This window comes from Alternaria alternata, assembly GCF_001642055.1.
Source record: "Alternaria alternata strain SRC1lrK2f unplaced genomic scaffold CC77scaffold_7, whole genome shotgun sequence".
In the NCBI taxonomy this organism is placed as follows: domain Eukaryota; kingdom Fungi; phylum Ascomycota; class Dothideomycetes; order Pleosporales; family Pleosporaceae; genus Alternaria; species Alternaria alternata.
In genome coordinates this window covers 631,690-653,070 of record NW_017306196.1, presented here as the reverse complement: position 1 = coordinate 653,070, position 21,381 = coordinate 631,690, and the positions used below count along the sequence as shown (strand labels likewise).

Sequence of the window (21,381 nt, the reverse complement as noted above, 5' to 3'; positions counted from 1 at the left end):
CCACACAGCCAAGAGGAGATATCGTTCACTGTCGAGGTCGATATTTATCTTGATCAGGATATCGAGGGATCGGGTGGGTATACCTGCTTAGGGTGGATAATAGCCCCGAACATTTGACCTTGGTCTCCACGGTTCGCATTTTCGGTATCACGAACATATCGCGTGGAGTTATACATCCACATCTTGATACACAGGCTTTCCTTTTGCGGCTAATTGTCAGAGATCATGGATTAGTGAGGAACTCAGGTGATATTCGTCGTATACATTGTAACAGGGATGCATCATTGTGTATCCTAAGAGTGTTTGAATCACGACTACACCAAATACCTTCAGGATACTCTGTAGCCTACATCCACGTTGTTGTTGTCAATTTTTCATTCAATGGTATATCTAATAATACAAAATCTCTGTTCAAAGCAAGCAAAGAACCACGCTTTAGAATCAATAATACGCCATGCATGCACCGTGTTTTCGTGGCCAAATACATGCTTTCCTGCCGGAGAAAGACATCGTCTATTGGCTGCCCCACCACCATTACCCCCAACGATGCAAGAGACAAACCAGAACCAGGCTGAGGAAATCTCTGGCTCAATCTATATCTGCTACCAGAACGCCGCGACGTTGCTAAAAGAAGAAGGAGGAAAGAAGGCCAAGGTGTAGTATACGAAACTGTACTTGCACATAAAATAAGCAAGCGAAGAAGGGAACAAGACAGAGAAGACTGCCAGCGCTACTAAAAGCTGTCTGCCCTTTGATCAAGAAAATTTGGAATCTCCCCCTCAATTGAGTAAATGGGGCTTACTGACTGCTACCATGTCCAACCCCATTCAAACCATTCATCCTATCAAGAAACCTGTCCGGCGCAGGACTCGACTTTTTAACAGGTGGGTCAAGGATCGTGGGGCTAGAAAGGGGTTCCAGGCTCTTAACTGGCGGAAAGATGGGTGTCTCAGACATCTGATGACTCGATATTGGCCGCATACCATCGTGCTTCAATGGCGCTGGGATGGGATCGGGGAGCATCTGGGCAGGCATTTGGGACGATGGAGACGGAGCTATACGCATTGGTGCTGGGGCCGGTGATGACATGTTTGCTGGAAGAGGTGCGGGCGAACTATGTTTGGTCGGGGAGAATGATGGACGGTTGGCCGAGCTAGGTGGGAAAGAAGAATGTGGGCTGTTGAAGTTGAAACTAGGTGGTAGACCGTTGGCTGGACGGGGAGAGGCCGCCGGAGAGTGTTTTACTGGCGAGCCGCCTGGGCCTGCTGCTGATGCTGGGCGACTGAAGCTTCGCGCGTACGGTGGTGCTGCCGGCTGTGGTGGTCCAAAGGGGTTGGAATCGAACGGATTTGGGCCCCCAAATGAGCTGCCGTTCTGCTGTGGTTGTGGCATGTGGAAGCTTTTGGTTGGGCTGCTCGGTATTCGCTCGAGGTTGTAAGGTGGAGGTGAAGACGTCGGATGACCGTTCCCAGTTCTGTGGCCAGGGGATGAGAAGTGAGATCGTATCGGTGATGACATGCTACCGTTTGTGCCCTTTGTGGGCGATCCATAGGCAGCTTCCGATCTTTGTATACCAGGCGGACCCAAAGCTTGACCACGAGGAGATAGACTTGGGCCATCGACCCACGGCTGTACAGGATGCATAGACGGCTGGAAGGCTTGCGGTGCTGGTAGTCGTGGCATGGAGGGTCCGTTGCCATTTGCTTCTGCTAGGCTTTGAGAAGATGGCGATTGTGATGTCAATCGTAACTTGAGAGACTGAGGCTTCGGTTGATCCGCCTCTTCCTCTTTACGTTTGCAGGCAGTACAGACAAACACAAACTTCGAATCATCGGCCTGTTCTTCTGTAATGCCGTGGCACTTCATGTGTTGCCAAACGTTGCACTTCTCACATGATATCTGAGGCGTGTTGTCGTTCTGTCAGAGTTAGCAGAAGTATGGGTAATTGTGCAACGATACTCACGAGGTTAGAGCCATAGGTGCCGCACTTCTCGCAGTCAAAGAACCAGTCTTCTTCCTCGTTGAGCCTCTTGAGGTCACTTTCGTGCTTCTTCATCATGGCCTTCAGGTGCCGCTCCGATAGTCTTGCATTATTCGAGGCCAGTTTTTGTTCGTTCTCTTGCAGCTTGCGCAGCTCCTCTTCTTTGAGGATCTTGGCCGTCTCACGCTCTTTTAGCCGTTGCTCACGAGTCATCCTGCGAGAGTCTTGTGCTTCCTCCATCTTCTTCTGTCTCTCTTGCTCTGCCTTGGCCATGGCAAGCTCCTCCCGCCTCTTACGTTCTGCAGCCTCAGCCTCTTCCACCTCTTTCTGCTTTTCAAGGCGCGATGAGATTCGGGATGAGCGCTTTGCCGTGGCAAGTTTCTGCAAGTTTTCCAACTCTTTCAACTTGCGGGCCTGCTTTCTCGCTTGCTCCTCTGCCAGCCCCTCCATAACAGGGATGACGTCCTCCTGGAGCCTTTTGTAGAGTATCTTCTCGTTTGGGTCGCGACTCTTCCGGATACTGTTCATGTACTCCTGGTAGTCTTCCAAGGTAACGCAGATACACTCCCACTTCTTACCACCAAGACCGTCGTCTATCGTCTCAGGCTGATGTTCGTCCGCTACTTGCTCATCATCGGCGGCTTCTTCGGGCTCGGGAGTAGACGCCTTTTGTCGCTTGCTGGATCTCGATCCTTTTGATTTCCTGGACTTTGGTTTGGCTTTGGCTTTGGCAGGTTCGGGAGGCGGTGGTGGATCTGTCATTCGGTACATGCGGTTGTCATCTAGAACATAGAGCGATCGTTCTTGCGAGTCCCAGCCTGTGGGCTCCATACGCTGCAACATGTTAATCATTGCCCTAAACCAATCCATGTGATACATACCCAGAGCGTCTGCTCGTTATCCGTCGCTGCCATTTTCTCTCTTATTGTGTTTGGGTTGTTGAGCGTCCACACAGATAACTGCTGCAACACGCGTATCTTGGTGAAGACGTCGAAATCGTGGAATTTGTTGGGCTCCTCTTCCTCGCCAAAGGGGTTTCGCGCGGGCGCTTTCGCGACATACTGTCGGCGGGTGTATTCATCAAAGATCTCGGGTCTGTCATCACGTTAGCAGGCTGCAGGCAATGCGCAATGGTGGGTTCTTACGTCAAGCCCTTGTGTGACGATACGTGCTTCAGCAGCGCTAGGCCAATTTGTGCAAGTTTCTCGGACGGCTGTGGGTTGAGGCATTCAGACTCCAATTCCTACACGTCTGTCAGTTCCTGATGTTTGCGAGATGTATGCGCGCCAGCCTGAGATGGTGGGCGCAAATGCCATGTACCTCGATGTCAAAGTCCTTGTCGATTTTGACCGCGTCGCCGAACAGACTGATGTACTGGGCCAGGTTGGAGAACTGCCACATGTTGCGCAGTTTCTGCAATGTGCTGGGCTCTTCGACAGGCGCCTCGGCCTCCATTTCCTCGGCGGCGCGTTTTCGAGACGGCATGGCTGCGGTGCCTCGCGTGCAGCGACGCGTGTGAGCAACGGGCGAATACGGTTTCGAGACCAGAGGCGAAGGATAGAAGATGCGCGTGTTATCAGATGACGATGTGGAATACTGTCGTTGTGCCGGTCGGCTCGGGGTCAGGGCGATGATGTGAATGCGGATGTCCCTTTTTGGTGAAGTGAGTGATGAATGTCGCGCGTCGATTGTCGGCGAGTCCGGGGGAGAGCCCAAAACGGCATAGTGCCAGCTCGCACATGTCAACTCGCAGAGACGGCATTTCCATAACGAAGAACGGCAAGAAATGATATCGATTTCAGTATACAAGCAGAACAGAACGGCACAAATACTATGTTGTATACACGGTATGAATATAGGTCGCTTACCATGGTAGCTGCCATGATAAACTTTAGAGCACCCATCTCACCGGAGAAATACGGGCTTATAGAGTATCAGCGTTTCGTGAAATGATGCATGAGTCGACCGACGGTGGATTGGCGCGCACCGCACCAACTCGTTCGAATCAACATGGCAAGGGTTTATGTCATAAAGGTTTTGATGACCCGATTGATGACACAGGACGCGTCAGCCACGCAGGCGCACAAGCCACAGCACTCCACCAAGTGTGGCTCATTGCCGGAGAATGCCACATGCCAGGGGCCAGAGACGTTGCATGGTAAGCCGTCAGCAGTTTCGGATCCTCTGCGGTCGTGTTGGTCCCTGGTGCTTATTGTAGCGTATTTTGGCTTCACGAGTAAACACCGTGTATGTAGTTGTACAGCAAGAGGGCATTCGCCGTAGCAGACGCATTCTGCTGTGGACATGGAGCAGCGCATGCCGACACGACAGGTACAGTAGCCGTTAAACTAAGATTAGAACCTCAGCCCTAGTCCACGCTGCGTATCCTTGTCGCTCATTGACCCTTGTCCGTGCTTGGGAATCCGCTATCCATCCCGCATTTCAACCAACACTTTGCTACCAAACATACAAGACACGCCTTTGCAACTCTGCGCTGGACTTAGCTAGCCCACCACCGCCTTTCCCACCGCTCCTTTCACCACGACACTCGTTTATCTTTGTTTGGAAGCCTGCATGATTGCGCGATAGCATCCTGAGAGAGCTGAGCTGCATCAGATGCTGGATTGAACGCCGCAAACCAGACAGGACGCTCCGATGTCCTACCCAGATCCCAACCACGGCCGAAGTCACACCCACCAATCAATACCTCTGCAAGACCTCAACCGCCCGCCTGATGAATTCGAACAAGATGCGCCGCAAGAACACAGGCGGACCCTCAGCGACCGAGGACGGAACCTGCTCAGACAGACAGGCGCGATAGCAACAGGGGGGCACTTCCGCGACTCTCAGTACTCGCCCATCGCAGAGGTGTCGCCCAGCCCTACGCGCTTCGCCCAACGGCCGCAAATAAACACCAATTTGCCCCCAGCGAATAATGGCATACGGAGGGTGGTGGAAGACGAGGAGCCTGGCTCGCCCTTGGATGCAGGCGCATTCCAGGCTGCCATCGGATTTGGCATGGGCATGGAATTCCAAGGCACTACATCGCCGCCAATGCCTACGACAGGCTCGTCGCAATTATCCTACGTCGATACACCGTACGAGCACGAGCCATACGTGGACAGATCAACCTCCGAGGACCACGACTACTTCTCCCCTACCTACGACGACACAGCGCGCTTGACAGATTCGCGCAATCTCCAACCGATAAGCGGAGCCACGGCCCCAACTACTCCGATTGAGCAAGATCGATCCAGTTTCCAGAGTGTGCGCTTCCTCAGTCCAGGCGATGCATCGCCGATAGGCCGCCATGGCGACGATATCGGGCAGGTGGAGGCGGGGGGCAACTTGCGAGACTCGAGAGGAAGGAAGCGCTCCTTGTCGCCTGGCAATTTCGAGTCGCCGCTACACAGGGCTGGGACTATCATGCGGAATATGTCCCAGCGTGTTGTCAATGTCAGCAATGATTCTCAAGTTGCCGAACGAACCCTTCAGCGGAAATCCACTCAACATCAGGGACGCCTTGCACCACCTCATTTGTCAATTTCAACCTTGCCCCAGTATTCCACAGATGGCCCTACCTCACCTGTTCCATCCACGCCAATCGAGAAGCCCCCGTCGCCTATCGTTTACTCAAGAACACCAAGTGCATCATGGCAACATCCTCCAAATCCTTTGCGGGGAAAGAGTCTGGGAATTTTCCCTGCCGACAATAAACTGAGGATCAAGCTCTGCGACCTGCTTGTGCATCCAGTTGTCGAGCCAACGCTTCTTGTACTCATCGTCATTCAGACAGTTCTTCTAGCAGTGGATGCGCGCACCAAAGCGCAATACAATGCCGGGCACAGCAAAGAGATCTCAACATTCAACGGCATTGACTACGCTCTGTTCGTCCTTTTTATCATATACACGCTAGAGGTTATTATCCGCATCATTGTCTCTGGTTTTATCATCAATCCCGTTGAGTACAGTACCATCAACCGACAGGTTGGCTTGCGCGAGGCTGTCATGAGCAAAGCAAACCAGTTGTTCGGGGGTCTCCAACGACAACCTTCACAGCGAAGAAGTGCCACCAATACCGATCCCGCTCAGGATCCCCACCAGCCTTCAGTGCTCCGGACCTTTACCACTGCGCAGATGCATACCGACATCGGAGTAGGAGATGCACGCCATCAACAACGCACTCGCTTGGCACATCGAGCCTATCTCAGACATTCTTTCAACCGAACGGACTTCGTCGCCGTCGTTTCTTACTGGATTGCTTTTGTCCTAGGCCTGTGGAACATTGACAACAGCCGAGTCATTCTCGTCTTCGATATGTTGAGCTGTCTGCGCATCATCCGTCTTCTGAACCTTACCAGCGGTACCTCCGTTATCCTCAGGAGCTTGAAGAAGGCTGCGCCTTTGCTGGTCAATGTTGCATTCCTCATCAGCTTCTTCTGGCTCCTCTTCTCAATTGTCGGTGTCCAAAGTTTCAAGTCAAGCCTCAGGAGAAACTGTGTGTGGTATGATCCAACAGATCTAACGGGGAACACGAACGTCACGAATGAAGGTCAATTCTGCGGTGGTCACCTGGATAATATTCCAGGCTATCACCCTATGACATACATACCTGCTCCGGGTATGCCACCTGGGCCTGACAAGGGGAAAGGCTTTCTTTGCCCAAAAGGTTCAAAATGCGTTGAGATGAGTAACCCCGCTGCAGGCACGAAAAGCTTTGACAATATTCTTCAATCTCTTGAGCTTGTTTTCGTCATCATGTCATCCAACACTTGGTCTGACTTGCTCTACACTGTAGCCGACACAGACTACCTTATCAGTTCCGTCTTCTTCATCGTGGGAATGCTGATTCTGAGTTTATGGCTGATATCTCTTTTGATTGCTGTCATTACTTCCTCCTTCCAGATCATTCGCGAAGAAAGCAAGACTAGTGCTTTTACTGGCGTGGAGATCAAAGAGGAGGATGACGAGAACAACGACGAAAAGAAACGTGTGAGCGGTCTCAAGCGGCTTTACGACAAGACTCTATGGGTGTGGGTGGTTGTGATAGCCTTTGGCCTTGTTGCCCAGATGATGAGAAGCGCCAACATGAGCGAATTTCGTCGCACCTTCATCAATGCCACCGAGATCATCGTCACGTTCATCCTGTTCGTTGAGATCATCATACGAATTATCGTCGACTGGAGACATTTCTTCAAGGGCAGGCGGAACCTCATCGACCTCATGATCGCTATCATCACAGTCATCATACAGATACCAGCCATCAAGCATGCACACGATGGGAAAGCCTATGCCTGGTTGTCCATCTTTCAGATTATTCGTGTCTATCGCATTGTCTTGGCTGTGCCTATGACACGCGACCTCATTGTACGTTCTACTCTTTGCCATTGGAAAGAATTCAGCTAACAACCATACCAGACAGTTGTTTTCGGAAACGCGGGCGGTTTGCTGAACCTGATTCTCTTCGTGTTCCTTTTGACTTTCCTGGCATCTATCTTCGCCTCCCAGCTGTTTCGCGGTGAGATTCCTGAGGAGAGCGGTGGAGAGACGATCCGCGTACCGTTTTTCGATATCTACAATTCCTTCCTAGGAATGTACCAAATCTTCTCCAGTGAAGATTGGACCAGTATCCTGTACAACGTCACCGAACATCAGAAGCCGTTCGGTACAGCGTGGATAGGAGCGTCCTTTTGTATCATGTGGTTCATCTTTGCTAACTGTGAGTATAATGTTGACATTCACTCCAAGACCGCGGACTCACTGTTTACTAGTCATTGTCTTGAACATGTTTATCGCTGTCATTCAAGAGAACTTTGACGTTTCCGAGGACGAGAAGCGCTTACAGCAAGTCAAAGCTTTCCTGCAGCAAAAAGAAGATGGCCTTACCTCGGGCACTGGGTATGTTGACCTCCCTTTCTACTGATGACACACCTGCTTACACATTATAGTAATCTATCCCTATCGTCCATTTTCAAGCTTGGACAGGCGCGTCGAAGAGATCCACTTGACTATGGTTCCGCCGCCACAGAAATGCTGCTCAAAGATGCGGTTGTTCGCGACTTCCTCGATGAGGGGGATGGTAATGACAGCCCTCAAGAGGAAGAACCTCGGCCTGGCATACGTCCGGCCAAGACCATAGTGGGATCCGGAACCATGTCCACGATCTGGCAACGATTCCAGCGCCGAATTGTGCACCGGGAAGTCAACCCTTTCTACGCTTCCCTTGACTTCAGCCGTGCGTACGAGGACCTTGATCCTAGAACAATGGCAAAGGAGGTCGTCTCAGCTACCGAGAGACGAAAGAAGGCTCAACGCGAGTATTTGAGGAACCACCCGAACTACAACGTTTCCCTGTTCGTGTTTCGAGCCAACAACCCGATCCGCAAGCTATGTCAGCGGATTGTGGGCCCTGGCCGTGGTGGTGACCGTATTGAAGGAGTTGCACCATCCGTTCCCGTTTGGTATGCATTCTCTGCATTTATCTACGCTGCCATTATCGCCATGGTATTGTTGGCTTGTATCACGACGCCATTGTATCAACGCGAATACTTCATGACTCACGAGTTCAGCGTCAAGAACTGGTTCGTGTGGGTAGATATGGGCTTTGCCGTCCTCTTCAGTATTGAGGCGCTCATCAAAGTGATTGCTGATGGCTTCTTTTGGACGCCCAACGCATACTTTCGCGGCTCCTGGGGTTTCATAGATGGTATTGTATTGATCACTCTCTGGGTCAACGTTGGCACCTCGTTCTTGAATGAGGGTCAAGTCACTCGAACTGTAGGCGCGTTCAAAGCATTGAGAGCTCTGCGTTTGCTCAACATTAGCGATAGCGCACGCAACCACTTCCACGCGCTCATCGTTCGCGGTTGGTGGAAACTCTTCTCAGTAAGCATGCCCTATGGTATACATACTTCAAACTAACTGTAAACAGGCTGCTTTTGTGTCATTGAGCTTGCTGATCCCCTTTGCCATCTATGGTTTGAACCTCTTCGTTGGCCAATTACAGTCTTGCAACGACGGTGACTTTCCTGGAGGCGCCAGTCTGAGAGATTGTGTTGGTGAGTACAACAGCTCGCCGTTCGACTGGGATGTTTTGGCCCCACGCCAAGCTGCCAATCCTTATTACGATTTCGATAACTTTGGAGATGCCCTCTTCATCTTGTTCCAGATTGTGTCGCAAGAAGGCTGGACAGACAACATGTGGACTGCAATGAGTATCACTGGCGTTTATACTCAGCCAGAGGACAGAGCATCTCAAGGCAACTCTGTCTTCTTCATTGTTTTCAACTTGCTCGGCGCTGTTTTCGTCTTGACGCTATTTGTTTCCGTGTTTATGCGCAACTACACGGAACAGACTGGAGTCGCCTTTTTGACCACAGACCAGCGCTCTTGGCTAGAACTGCGGAAGCTCCTCCGCCAAGTCTCTCCCTCCAAGCGACCCTCTTCCACCAAGCAACGAGAGAGTTGGGAAGAGTGGTGTTACCGCAGAGCCGTCACGAAAACTGGATCTTGGCAGAGAACCATCACCGGCGTTCTGGTACTGCATCTTCTGCTGCTTTGTCTGGAATGGTATCCAGGATATGGACCATGGGAGACTGCTAGAGGTGAGTTCTGTCCTACCTGCTTTGTAAACTGACACTAACATCACAAGACTATATCTTCCTCGCGCTTACCATCACCTTCATTGCGAATGTAGTCATCAGGATCATCGGTCTCTCCTGGCATCGTTTCCGGAGAAGCGCGTGGGACGTGTACTCGATCTTCTCCGTTGCAGGTACTTTCGTCACGTCGATTCTTGTGTTAGCGAAGGAGGATGTTAGGATAATCGTCCAGCTGCACAAGCTCTTCCTCGTATCCATCGCTCTCATGCTCATCCCTCGGAACAACCAACTCGACCAGCTATTCAAGACTGCGGCAGCAAGTCTTGCGTCCATCGCCAACCTTCTTGCCACATGGTTCGTCCTGTTCTTGGTATATGCCATCGCCCTCACCCAAACCTTCGGTCTCACCAGATTCGGAGCCAATGAAACTGGAAATGTCAACTTCCGGACCGTACCCAAAGCACTTGTTTTCCTCTTTGTAACGAGTGGTGGTGAGGGTTGGAACGAGTTCATGGAGGACTTCGCCAACGTCGACAAACCTTACTGCACGGTAGGCGACAAGTACTTCAACAGCGACTGTGGCAGTCCGGAATGGGCGCGAGCTTTGTTCATCACTTGGAACATTTTGAGCATGTACATCTTCGTCAACTTGTTTGTTTCGCTGATATACGAAAGTTTCAGTTACGTGTATCAAAGAAGCAGTGGGTTGTCTGTCATCAGCCGAGAAGAGATCCGCCGCTTCAAACAAGCTTGGGCAGAGTTTGATCCTAACGGGACAGGCTATATCTCAAGGGATGTGTTTCCAAGGCTCCTGGGTGTAGGTTTATCAATGTTCGTATCAAAGCACGAAGCTAACAACACTAGGAACTCTCCGGTATCTTTGAGATGCGTATTTATGACGGCGACTTTACCGTCGGTTCCTTGATCGATGAATGTGCTGTAGCACCTCGAAGGGAATCCAGCCTCCCAGTATCCGGTCGTGAGCTGACTAAAGAGATCGATCTTGACAAGCTGAACCGTCGTCTCGCACAGCTACCGATCGCGGAAATACGTCGCAGACGACAACGCATGAACATTTTCTATGAGGAAGTGCTTGTGTCAAGTGACCCTGATAGAGGTATCCAGTTCTCTTCATTGCTGATGATCTTGGCTCATCACAAGGTCATCAATGATAATAAGAGCTTGAGATTAGAGGAGTTCTTGAGGCGCAGAGCTCGTCTACAAAGAGTCCAAGAAGCTGTTCGCCGCAACGTGGTTGTTGGTTTCTTCGACACATTATACTGGGCACGACGCTTCCGCCGCGCCATGGATCAAAAGAAGCAGGGACGTATGACAGCAATCCCGCAGTTCACCGTTCCCGAGATCTTCATCGACGATGAAGACATTACAGACGCCCAACGAGGGCAATCTTCCGGACCTCCCAGTCCTCTCTTCTCACCCCAAGATCTCTACGCACCCTCCCCTCGAAACTCGGCTGGTCAGTCCACGTCGCCACCAGCTTTCCCCTACGACCGCACACGGAGCAGAACCAACTCAATACAACAGACACCAACAGCCTCGCCTACACGGGCAAGTCCGCAACCATCTCCCTTCTCTCTGTCTGGAGAAGAGCAAGAATGGCAGTTTGCTTCGGCACTTAGTCGGCCACCTAGTCCTCTCGAAGTCGATCCCGGGCAAGCGGGTAGTCGTAGCCGTGGAAATAGCGCAGTCAGTGCGGCAGATGTTTTGGAAGTGCTTGATAACTCGGCATGGGGTGAATCGATTAGGAGGAGTTTCACCCAAAAAAGGCGTAGTTAGCGTCCGATGGGATTTGTTTATGACCGCCGAGAATATGTATGGCGTGTGTCAATCACGTCGATCAAAATGGCTTGGTACGGCTTCGGCAAAGGGTCGAGCCAGAGTCGGATGGTTCAGAGTGGTGCACGACACGAAGCCTGTTGCATGAACGTCTGGAATGATTGGATACGTAGGCGGCTGGCATCAACCCGACACGCAACGCTGGTATGGGACTGATGGGTTGGATCGGTGTTGGGGTAGTGCTTGTAACGGTGTAATGTCGGTGGTGGAGTTAACTTTTGGCATTGCATAGCGTCGGCGTTGAGCGATTGATCAAATCACCTTAGATATTCCCTATCACAAAGCTTTACTTCTCTCCTGCCGGTGGCTGTTTTCATCACTTGGTCGACTTTTGATTGAAGGATACGAGAGTCGTTGGTACTAGTTCGCAGAGTGGCGCATGAGGTTGTCTGGTACACTACTCAACGTTTATCGTGAACCTGCCCAGGATCTTGCCATAGCACGCTTGCCAACGAGCAACCGTACCATGGTACAGAAAATGATCAGACAGCATATGCTGCATGAACATGCTCAGGTGACAGACGCTAATTGTATCTTCCGCCACTTTGGATTGGAAAGTGCTGTCGCCCGTTCCTGATTTACAGCTAGTTTTCAGCTTCTTCCTCTCTTCTAGACCTAACAAGGACCACGCGAACATAATGCACTAGTAAATACGATCGCCCCGCACGTCGATAGAAGCTGCATGCGCACCTGAAACGTTGATCGGCTCATCGCTTCTGCTAAGGGTGCACTCGAGTGTGGTGTCCACCAGACCCCCCTCACATCAAGAGCCGTGAGCACAATGCATACCAGTCTTTGCTACGTCTACAACAAGTTCCAACGTTGACACACCACTACGTAGCATCACACCGGAGCATCAAAAACGCGTCTGCATCTGTTGAACGTCCGCTGCGTCTGAAACACTGGTCTGCCGTCAGATAGCTCGGCGAACCAGGCTATTCCACTTTCGGATACGCTCGCCTGTCGCAGATTCTTGCATCACACACGCAGCACCAGGTCTCGAGACAGGCCGTTTAAGCATGGAGACATTGTGAGCTTCATGTGCTGGGTAATGCCTTCTTATGGCTGGTGGGATGCACGCAGGAAACAACGGCCAGGGTGGTTGCGTCTGAACTGGCCGAACTAGGAGCGGCTTGACCGGCTCCAGGTCGATGGCGAGCGGAAACCTCTCCGATCATCGTGCCTACTCGACAAGTTTATGGCTTGGACGTGATGGCGGACCTCCCTGACGATGATGCAGAACGCCGGTGTGGATGACAGCACGCGGACACCTGCAGAACGCGTCGCGCAGAAAAGCAACAACAACAACGTCAACAAAAACATAGACTAGCTAATCGCCGACGTAAGAATAGCTACGGCAACCCTCACAATTTCTTGTGAAGCCACCAACAAGTCGGCCATCAACGATTCTCCACGACAAGTGAGGATGATCCTGTCTCTACACATGGCCATGCAATCTCTTATCGATTGCAGGCTCCTGAGAAATGAAGCCATGCAATCATTCCGCGGCGCAATCAATGGGCACAGCATGTCTCCCGCTCGCTTGTTTCTAGACCGGTGATCAAACGAGGCTCTACCCCTCAATTCACGCGTTCCTGACAGGGATGCCGCTGCTCCGTCTGTCCAAGGTTTTAGCTCTGGGACGTAACACGCACTGGCACAGAGCACATGCGACACGCAGCTTAAGGATCCGCGAGTCCGCTGTTTTTCCAACAGGAATACCTTCGTGAACTTCCTTCTTCATCCCTTTACATACCTTCGCTTTCGTGTATCTGTGCGCGCTTCTGTTCTTTGCCCCATCTATCCATATATACCTTTGAACAGAGTTGATCTCCCTTCGACACTGCCGCAATTTACTCGAAGCTGGTCTACATCACGAGACTTTTGTTGAGCTCTCGCCTCCACGCACGCCCGCTGCATTACACGTCATCCCCTCTGATTCGCAAGCCGACCCTCAGAGCCAACATTCGTTGACGTACCCCCAATTCCAACTACATTCCTTACATTACCCTTCCCAAGGACAGCTGGTTCTTTCTACACCAATCTGCCTTGTCGAACTCCACAAACTTCACCTACTCAACCAACGGGAAGTTACATTGTATCGACTGCCGGACCAAGAAGCAAATACTACCATCACAACATCCGACTAATCACCAATCTACTTTCCATCGCTACCACTCCGAAGGACCAACCCAACAGTCAAAATGCCTTCCCCAAGCCGCACCAACCGCTTCCAATCCTTCACTCCCCTCCGAAGCACATCCGGATCCCTCCGTCGTCTTAAGACTGCCTTTAGCCCAAACCGCAACTCAATGCGCTCTGCCTCGCCATCATCCATTATTTCCTCAAGCACTACGCCTCTGACCCGCAACTCTTCGCCACACAGCCACCGCTCCTCAGGCTCATCCATCAGGCAACTGCTCGCCGTCCGTCGCAAGCCTAGCATGTACGAGTTCGAGATGGAAGAGGAGAAGCACTTGTTTGAGCAAGAACTCGACGTCCTCGAGCCACGACCTAGCATGGGCCGCGGCACAAGCGAAGTCCACGTCGTCGGCATCTTTGAGGTTCTTGACGGCAAGTGCTAGTTTGGCCCATGTCATGTTTCGCATGTGTTTATGAAAGTTTAATGGGCGCGTTAACCATTTGGATTCTTGCTCTTCAATTCGTTTAGATTGGGTCTATCACGGCAACGGGGACAGTGGCGTCAATTCTGGGTTTCTTTGAACATTTACCCGCCTTCGGGGATGTTGGATTGGTGCCTTTCTTATACCCCAATGGACTGGATTGGACTGGGGCTCTGGTTGGGTTCTTCATCGTGTATCATGGAGATTATGAATATGAACAGACTTTCTACCAATGACTTGTTACTCTGCTACGTGTGCGTCTTGCTTCTGTTCTTGTGATACCCATACGACATAAGGTAATGCCCTGACACTAAACACTTCGGCCTTCGGCGTTGGCTGAAAAGCAATATGCATGGTCGATCTCGGGTCTATTTGACGTCACGCATGAGACGGCAATCGTGAGCATGATAGACCCGTCGATAGGCGTCGCAGTTTGTACATGTCATGAGTACGGTATGTGTTGAGGTAGATCATAGTAATGACATTGGTATTTCAAAAAGCAGTCTCAAATGTACCTGCCGTGCAATTTCAAACGCCACGCCAATGCATACGGTCAGCGACCTTCCACCCTTCATCCAACAATATCAAAACAAGGGCTTGAACAAAACATATGCCCACGAAACCGCTTAATATACACCATTGACAGGCTGCTGCAAGTTATCGAGCTCTTCCTTCCTCTTCCTGTACAGCTCTTGTGCCTCCCTCTCCCTCTTGGTAACGAACTGAACTTCGTTGCGCAAGCTCTCCAATCTACGTGCAATCGCAGTTTGCTCACTGTATTGTGCCGTCCTCGCTGTGTTCAAATCATCTCTAGCTCTCTCAAGTGCTGAAAATGCGCCACTGATCTTCTCACGTAATAGATTTGACCGTTTGACATATCCTGCGTGGTGTGTAGTTAAGCGCTTCTCGATCTTGTTCGCACGTTCTGCTGCTTCGATGATGGACTCTTGCGCATTGTCAAAAGCCTCGACAAGAAGTTGGTGCTCGTCGATTTCGTCTTCCTCGTAGCCCGCAATGCCAGGCAGAATTTTCGAACCGTGAAGCGTGGTCCACGATGTATTGAGGTCTGCGTGGAAGGCCTTCTTGTCTTTGTCGGTGGTCATCGCAAGCTCAAGAGCAAGCTCCATCTTAGCATTCCGTAAAGCATCGTCCGTCATGGATTCAACTCGTTGTGCTGTACCGGTAACCCGGCCATCTCCAAACTTCTGGACGTCGTTGGCAATGAGCTTGGCCATTTCGATCTCGATCTCGCGTTCGACGGGGTCGGAGAGGTCCAGCGCGCGTTTCATTAGCACGTCGATGTCGACTACTGATGGCCTTGGGAGGAACTTCTGCACGACTTGCGTTTGCCTGCCAAACTCTGCAGCTTCTTGGGCTTCGCGCGCCTCCCGAGCTTTTCGGTCCCGTTCAGCAGCGTCTTCTTCGCTGACTTCAACTTCCATTTGATCTGCTTGCTCTTCAGGAAGCTCAAACTCCCAGCTCTCTTCTTTTGGCTTCGGCAATGCAGCAAGTCTGCTCTTAAGATCTTGACGCTTTGCCTGCTCCCTTAGTTTGATGTCGCGAGGTGTCTGTCCAACCAGTTGCATGCCACTCTCTTCGCCATTCAGGCGTAGGGTGTCACGAGGAGTCCGCATGGGCGTCGCTCCTGGTATCTGTCGCATAGGTGTATCTCCGACTGCGCCATTGGCTTGTCTGAATGGTGTTGCCATGGGATTTGGCGTCACAATCTGGTGTCGTGAAGCAGGTCCGGACAACGAAGCAGGCGCCTCATCGTCGACAAGATCCGGGTTATCGCCACCTAGTAGAGCGGACTGCGTTTCTGTTCGCATTCGAGCGTTTCGTACTTCATTCGCGACGTAGTCCTCCTCCTTGGGTGCCATGGGTGTACGAATGGGAGTGTTGCCGATCACATTCGAATAATTTCCAATCAGACCCTGAGTCGCCATGTTATCGCTACTGCCTGCAGAGATTGCGCGTTGTCCTGTCGTTCCCATCTTGACGATATCTTCCAGCTCAGCTTCTCCGACCTGTGGAGTTGGAAGCACAAGAGCGCGGCGCTTGCTGCTCTGCTCTGCTTCCCGTATTCTCTGTGCCTGTGCGGCCTTCGCATATGATGCAGCAAGACCTCCTGACTTCTCGTCTTTCTTCTTCTTCCTGTCACCTCCCCCGTCCTCCTGTGACTCCATCTTTCTCTTGTTTGCAAGTTGTTGCTTTCGCGGATCGAAGGCCTCTCGTTGTTGTTCGTTGCGGTCTATTTCCTCGGTGGTATCGAAGAAACCAGCGGGAACTTCCTTCTCGAGCGGTACGTCGGCGTTGTAGTCGATGTGATTGCCTTTCTTCGGGGTGATCTTGATGTTGATACCAGCCGCTTTCAGTTCTCGTCGCTTCTGAAGCAGGGCAAGCCTTCTTGATTCCTCCAGTTGCCGCTCGCGAGCCTTCCGCTTGGCCTTCTTACCACTGACGTTTGCCAAACGCGCACGCGCCTCTGACAACATCTCCTTGTCTTCCTCATCGATGTCAACCGCATCGGGTCTTGCGGGACGGCTCTCGGCGTATGCGTCGACCTCTCCGGGACGAAGGCGCCGTACATCCTCTGCTGAAGGAGCGGCTGAATCTCCGCCCTCCGGGCCTGCCAGTCCAAGATCACCAGATTCCCTCGACTCTTGTTCGTCCAACAGCTTTTGGTAGCGCTCGAGACATTGGGTCGCCTAGGTGACGTTAGATGGGTATTTCAAATAAAGGGGACAGTTGCGGCTACGTACCGTTCGTCCAACAATGGGCGCAATAGTTCTCCACTGGGTAGGGAGCAGTTTTGCCATGGTCAGAAGCTTTTCATCCTCCTCTCGCGACCAGTCTGTCTTCCGGATGGCGGGGTCGATCCAGTTTGTCCAGCGAGATTTGCATTGTTTCGCGCTCTTCTTGGACAGCAGCGAGGCGCATCGCGACCACTGATTCAGCCCATACTTGCTGATGGCAGCCTTCAGCACCTCGTCCTCGACGTTGGACCAGGAAGATGTGACGACCATTGTGGATGACTTCCGGGGGTTATGGTGGGTTGGCGCGCGTGTCGTGGAGTGATGGTATCCTCAGTCGCGAAACTGAAAATGGGCTGCATGCACTAGCGCCTTGGCAACGTCAAGCACCGCGCGGAATGAGCAAAGCGAAGTAAGTTTACGTGTCGACAGGACGAGAAGTCGCGTGTCCGCGAGAACTTGTACTGCCCAGGAATAGCAAACTATCATGTCAGACGTTGTGCACTCATGGTTCATCTACCCAGTCACGGTTCAGGCACTCAGCTTTCACGTGAGTGAGGCGACCGCGGTCACAGTGACGTAAATTCACTGTTTCAATCTTCCTGAATTCCTGTTGCCACGATTTCACTACACACCCTCCTGACCAGATTCCTTCTATCATGTTATCTCTACGGCAAACCACAGGGCGAGTTCCTATTCGTTTCCTCATCACGCCGCCCTCAAAAGCAACCAGTCGGCAAATAGTGCCACCAGTTATCTACACCAGAAACTACTCAGATGCAAAGTCCCAAACCCCAAACCCGGTCAAAGACAATGCTCAAAAGGCCGATGCCAAGTCTCCAGAAGAGATAAAGCCTAAAAAGAAAACGCAAGCTGAGCTCGACGCGGAAGTGATGGCAAAGCTGGCCGGGCACGACAGTGAGGGAGGAGAAGCTGGCATCGAATACGAAGATGGGAAGCCAGCGTCCATGAAGAGAAGCGTGAAGAACAACATGTTCAGATACATATGATTCAGTATCGTTCTGAAGTCTTTGCTGAATACGGTGCAAGCGTTCACGAGGTATATATTTTTCGTAGTGTGCCTTAGCCTCGTATAGACTAACATTCATAGACACAGCAGCCATGAAATTTGCGATGCGCATCTCAGGTCAAGAGGTTCGGTGGACGTGCTTGAAACCACCATTCTGCTTGTGTAGTACATGAAGCCCAGACAGGAAACCTCATGCAAGTAGTACGACGACTGAGACCATACATGGTCCAGGCGACTATTGTATAGGCCCCTGAAGCCCTAGAACCAGCTGTAATCTGTAATTATATTTAGTGAAGCAAGTCAGTAATTAGTTCGCTTGAAAACAAATCTATAGTAGCATTGTGGCCATCCTCCGCTGATGGGAGAGGTTGCACAACCATCGTAGTCGAATGGCGCTGGGTCTGATTGCTGACATATGGGGCATCCTGTACGGCAATATGCTACATAATAGCATTTGATTTTTGGTCCTTTGAACGTCATTACGCAACATGAACTGTTTGGTACCACGCGGTAGATCCAAAGTCGCCAAATCGAATATTTGCCTACGTCATGAGTTACCAACCTAACAACATCGCGACTCACGTCCAACATCAAACCCCCACAACACAACATTCGTAAGATCTTTCTGTTTCTCGTACCAGCAAACAACCATGGAGCACTATGCCCCTCACCCATCATCGCAATTCGAAGGCTACTACTCCAAATTCGACCTCGCATCTGGCGCGCATATTGCTCTTATCATATGCTCCGTGCCTGATGCGTCCTCACGCCCGCACATGGTTTCATTTACCTACTACCCTTCCTCTGGTCACCCAATATTCCAGCGCGAACATTTTGTTGATAACATTGAGCGCGTGACAACTGATGAGAAGAGCAAAGCGTTCGAGCTCCGGGTACCAGGCATAGGATTCATGAGGACCGAGGGTGACGGACGCACAAGCTACAAGCTGGAGGGCGAGGACGGGAGTTGGAAGCTTGAAGCACAATGTGAGGAGTACACCGCGTGGAGAGAGGACAAGAGCACGCCAGAAGGATGGATGATCAACCTCCCATTTCCGCTACATTGGCACGTACATTCTCTTTGCTCTCCGGCTACGTTCACCCTCGATATACCCGCTCTTGGCGAGGATTTCCCAACTCAAGATAGGAAAAGCCGCGCTACGATCCATCAAGAGAAGAACTGGGCCAACAGTTTTCCCGATGCACATATGTGGGTGCAAGCCTGGGACAACGATCAGAAACGCGGTATTTGTCTGGCTGGCGGCAAGATCATGTACAATACTGCGTATATGCTTGGTTATCGATCCCCATCTCTCAACCTCGATTTCGTACCACCCTTCTCGGTGTCTTACCTGAACCTTGTTAGCCCCTTCATGAGCGCCACAAACGACTGGGATACACGCTCTTTCTCTATATCTGTATCGAACTACTTTCACAAACTGGAGCTCAAAGCCCAAGCGCCAAAGGAGCCGGGCTGGTTCGGCCTAGCGAGCCCATTTCCAGATGGCCATCGGGCAAACTTCTGCAAGGAAAGTTTTATTGCGACGATCGAAGCGAAAATTTGGGAGAAGGAAGGGTGGTGGCCGTGGAGTGCGTGGAAGGAGGTCAAGACAGAGAAATGGGAGGGCGCGAGTCTGGAATTTGCAGGAGGATACTATCCAGAGAGGGGAGAGACCAAGCAGGACTGAAGACATAGGGGCTAAGGCAAGTACATTAGTGGCATGCAGTCGGTATTCAATTATGATATCAATGTGTCTATGGTTCGAACGGAACGCCCCCGAGAGTATCCTGGGACTCTATCGTATCTCCGATGGATTGGGTTTCAGAGCTTCGACTTCCTCTCCTTTGGCTTGAACAACCTATCCAACTCTTGCACAAAGCGCTCAGGCAACACTGTTCTCTCTACTCCTTGCTTTCCTTCCCATTCCTCCTCCGTTAGGCGTTCCCAATCCCAGTATCTCTTCATCTCTTGACTGACCCACTTGCTGATATGATCCGCACTCTCTTCTACTTTCTCCATGGGTATCAGATGCCCTGCACCTTTCACCATGACATTTGCTACCCGTCCTTCTGCGCGTCCGCCGCTACCATTTACACCAGAGCCGGTCAAGCGCATCTTATCCTCAATGGCTTTGTCGTCAGTCAGGAATGAAAGTTCGCCAAAGATGTAGAATACCGATGGCCGGATTGAGGGTAGTTGGTTGAAGACAATGGTGGATTCGCCTCGGTAAAACGGTGACTGAAGGTTGGCGGTGGGTGTCATGTCTGCATGCGTCCTCCTGTTAAGCTTCGGATTGGTCAATGTGAACTCTGCAGAGGAAGGTTCTTTATCCCCAGGTCTGGCAGCCAAGTTCGGTCGTAGGAATGTCATGACCTCCTGATGCTTCGTGGTGGTCAGGGTGACCTCGGGCTTCTTTGCATCAGGGAACAATTTTGTTGGTACATCTCTTAATCCATACTGCACCCATAGGTCTAACACCCGCGGGTCCCACGCCTGGTAAAACTTGCTCTTGCTGAAACTCTTCGCGGCTTCTTCTCGTGATGGCCAGAGCTCACGTCGTCTTGATGATGCAGCAGCTGGCCCAACATTGCCGTTCAGTGAAACCTGGCCTTGGATGACAGGGTCGACGAGGATCAGGGTTTCGAAGAGACGGGGATGCAAGAGGGCGAGATTGGCAAGTTGGCAACCACCCATGCTATGGCCAACACCGATTATGGGGCGAGGCATTTCATCGCGGAAAAGATTCACCATGTGCAGGAGATCTCTGCTGTGGTCAAGCCAGGCCGCTATGGAATGTCAGTGTGTAACCTTGTACTTGAAAAGATGTACGTACGGTCGTTGCCTAACTTATCTTCGTTCAAAACGCTGCTCCAGCCTTGATGCACAACATCGGCTATCCATATACCTCTGATGCCGAAGCCATGTTGCTGGCTCTTCTTTAGGAGCTCATCCCATAGTGGTTCATAGAGTTCTTTTGGAAATCCATTTGCATGCGCTGCGATGATAGTAATGTCTCCGGGTTTGGGGCTGGTGTTGCTGAGGGGTGTGTACTGCTTGACGGCTAGATGAAGGACTTCTTCCTGCTTCGTAGCTGTGGAGCGCGGCCAGCCACGGATGTGCGATGCCTCTACTTTATGCTCCTTTATGCGAAAGTGCTTCGAAGACATGTTCTTGTCGCGCGTAGATGCAATCAGGCTAAACGTGTAGAGTCGAGAAGACAATGCGAGTGACGAGCACGTTTAAGTCACGGTACCTGTTGTGTGCAGAAAGTTGAGATGAGAGGATGATACGCCTAGATAGCAAGGAGATGTCTATGCTTACGGGTGTGTCGTGATCAGTAGCCGGCGTAATCTGGGGAAGAATGCCGAGGTCCACCACGGCTTCTCTTCTCCCCACATACAGACAAACGACTGCGGTACGGATGCGCTTTAGATATGCTTTGTGTAGCGAGGCCAAGTTACGCGTCTCTCATGGCACATATCGTACATCAGAAAGAGAGTAGTCGGGCCTGAGCTGCGACGTTATGACGAAATC

The 21,381-nt window shown here is 51.4% G+C and overlaps 8 protein-coding genes across 8 annotated transcripts; 4 read left to right on the top strand and 4 right to left on the bottom strand.

The window, feature by feature from the left end:
* Positions 1–362: 362 nt before the first annotated feature.
* CC77DRAFT_986105 (hypothetical protein) lies at positions 363–3,965 on the bottom strand. Its single transcript, XM_018536213.1, has 5 exons — positions 3,302–3,965; positions 3,127–3,224; positions 2,863–3,076; positions 1,964–2,815; positions 363–1,917 (listed from the first exon to the last, which is right to left on the bottom strand). The coding sequence occupies exons 1-5, from the start codon at positions 3,464–3,466 to the stop codon at positions 799–801; spliced, it is 2,448 nt and encodes an 815-aa protein (XP_018387526.1). The 5' UTR covers positions 3,467–3,965; the 3' UTR covers positions 363–798.
* A 485-nt stretch (positions 3,966–4,450) lies between these two features.
* Positions 4,451–11,608, top strand: CC77DRAFT_783357 (hypothetical protein). Its single transcript, XM_018533160.1, has 7 exons — positions 4,451–7,348; positions 7,400–7,700; positions 7,753–7,879; positions 7,930–8,866; positions 8,913–9,585; positions 9,633–10,399; positions 10,447–11,608. Exons 1-7 carry the CDS (start codon positions 4,637–4,639, stop codon positions 11,377–11,379), a joined length of 6,450 nt encoding a protein of 2,149 aa, XP_018387525.1. The 5' UTR covers positions 4,451–4,636; the 3' UTR covers positions 11,380–11,608.
* On the bottom strand, positions 11,436–11,752 carry CC77DRAFT_783388 (hypothetical protein). Its single transcript, XM_018533162.1, has one exon. The coding sequence runs from the start codon at positions 11,667–11,669 to the stop codon at positions 11,493–11,495; it is 177 nt and encodes a 58-aa protein (XP_018387524.1). The 5' UTR covers positions 11,670–11,752; the 3' UTR covers positions 11,436–11,492.
* A 1,891-nt stretch (positions 11,753–13,643) lies between these two features.
* CC77DRAFT_1060011 (hypothetical protein) lies at positions 13,644–14,024 on the top strand (the record flags this gene model as incomplete). Its single annotated transcript, XM_018528298.1, has 1 exon — positions 13,644–14,024. The coding sequence occupies one exon, from the start codon at positions 13,644–13,646 to the stop codon at positions 14,022–14,024; it is 381 nt and encodes a 126-aa protein (XP_018387523.1).
* Positions 14,025–14,527: 503 nt separating this feature from the next.
* On the bottom strand, positions 14,528–17,315 carry CC77DRAFT_959943 (hypothetical protein). The gene is made up of 2 exons (XM_018535591.1): positions 16,826–17,315; positions 14,528–16,771 (listed from the first exon to the last, which is right to left on the bottom strand). The coding sequence occupies exons 1-2, from the start codon at positions 17,087–17,089 to the stop codon at positions 14,690–14,692; spliced, it is 2,346 nt and encodes a 781-aa protein (XP_018387522.1). The 5' UTR covers positions 17,090–17,315; the 3' UTR covers positions 14,528–14,689.
* Positions 17,316–17,475: 160 nt separating this feature from the next.
* CC77DRAFT_1060009 (hypothetical protein) lies at positions 17,476–17,826 on the top strand (the record flags this gene model as incomplete). The annotated part of the gene is made up of 1 exon (XM_018528297.1): positions 17,476–17,826. The coding sequence occupies one exon, from the start codon at positions 17,476–17,478 to the stop codon at positions 17,824–17,826; it is 351 nt and encodes a 116-aa protein (XP_018387521.1).
* Positions 17,827–18,406: 580 nt separating this feature from the next.
* CC77DRAFT_1019104 (hypothetical protein) lies at positions 18,407–19,598 on the top strand. Its single transcript, XM_018524754.1, has one exon. It carries the CDS (start codon positions 18,497–18,499, stop codon positions 19,532–19,534), a length of 1,038 nt encoding a protein of 345 aa, XP_018387520.1. The 5' UTR covers positions 18,407–18,496; the 3' UTR covers positions 19,535–19,598.
* On the bottom strand, positions 19,563–21,248 carry CC77DRAFT_959939 (alpha/beta-hydrolase). Its single transcript, XM_018535590.1, has 2 exons — positions 20,681–21,248; positions 19,563–20,633 (listed from the first exon to the last, which is right to left on the bottom strand). The coding sequence occupies exons 1-2, from the start codon at positions 21,012–21,014 to the stop codon at positions 19,669–19,671; spliced, it is 1,299 nt and encodes a 432-aa protein (XP_018387519.1). The 5' UTR covers positions 21,015–21,248; the 3' UTR covers positions 19,563–19,668.
* Between the last annotated feature and the right edge of the window lie 133 nt (positions 21,249–21,381).

Bases quoted from the DNA above. Each gene is read 5' to 3' on its own strand.
- CC77DRAFT_986105 (XM_018536213.1), bottom strand. From the start codon at position 3,466: ATGCCGTCTCGAAAACGCGCCGCCGAGGAAATGGAGGCCGAGGCGCCT. The intron at 3,077-3,126 runs GTAAGAACCCAC...ACGTGATGACAG, and splicing joins TCGTCACACAAGGGCTTGAC to ACCCGAGATCTTTGATGAAT. The intron at 1,918-1,963 runs GTGAGTATCGTT...TAACTCTGACAG, and splicing joins GCACCTATGGCTCTAACCTC to AACGACAACACGCCTCAGAT.
- CC77DRAFT_783357 (XM_018533160.1), top strand. From the start codon at position 4,637: ATGTCCTACCCAGATCCCAACCACGGCCGAAGTCACACCCACCAATCA. The intron at 9,586-9,632 runs GTGAGTTCTGTC...TAACATCACAAG, and splicing joins ACCATGGGAGACTGCTAGAG to ACTATATCTTCCTCGCGCTT. The intron at 10,400-10,446 runs GTAGGTTTATCA...TAACAACACTAG, and splicing joins TGTTTCCAAGGCTCCTGGGT to GAACTCTCCGGTATCTTTGA.
- CC77DRAFT_783388 (XM_018533162.1), bottom strand. From the start codon at position 11,669: ATGCAATGCCAAAAGTTAACTCCACCACCGACATTACACCGTTACAAG.
- CC77DRAFT_959943 (XM_018535591.1), bottom strand. From the start codon at position 17,089: ATGGTCGTCACATCTTCCTGGTCCAACGTCGAGGACGAGGTGCTGAAG. The intron at 16,772-16,825 runs GTACGTAGCCGC...AACGTCACCTAG, and splicing joins CGCCCATTGTTGGACGAACG to GCGACCCAATGTCTCGAGCG.
- CC77DRAFT_1019104 (XM_018524754.1), top strand. From the start codon at position 18,497: ATGGAGCACTATGCCCCTCACCCATCATCGCAATTCGAAGGCTACTAC.
- CC77DRAFT_959939 (XM_018535590.1), bottom strand. From the start codon at position 21,014: ATGTCTTCGAAGCACTTTCGCATAAAGGAGCATAAAGTAGAGGCATCG. The intron at 20,634-20,680 runs GTACGTACATCT...GACATTCCATAG, and splicing joins AGATAAGTTAGGCAACGACC to CGGCCTGGCTTGACCACAGC.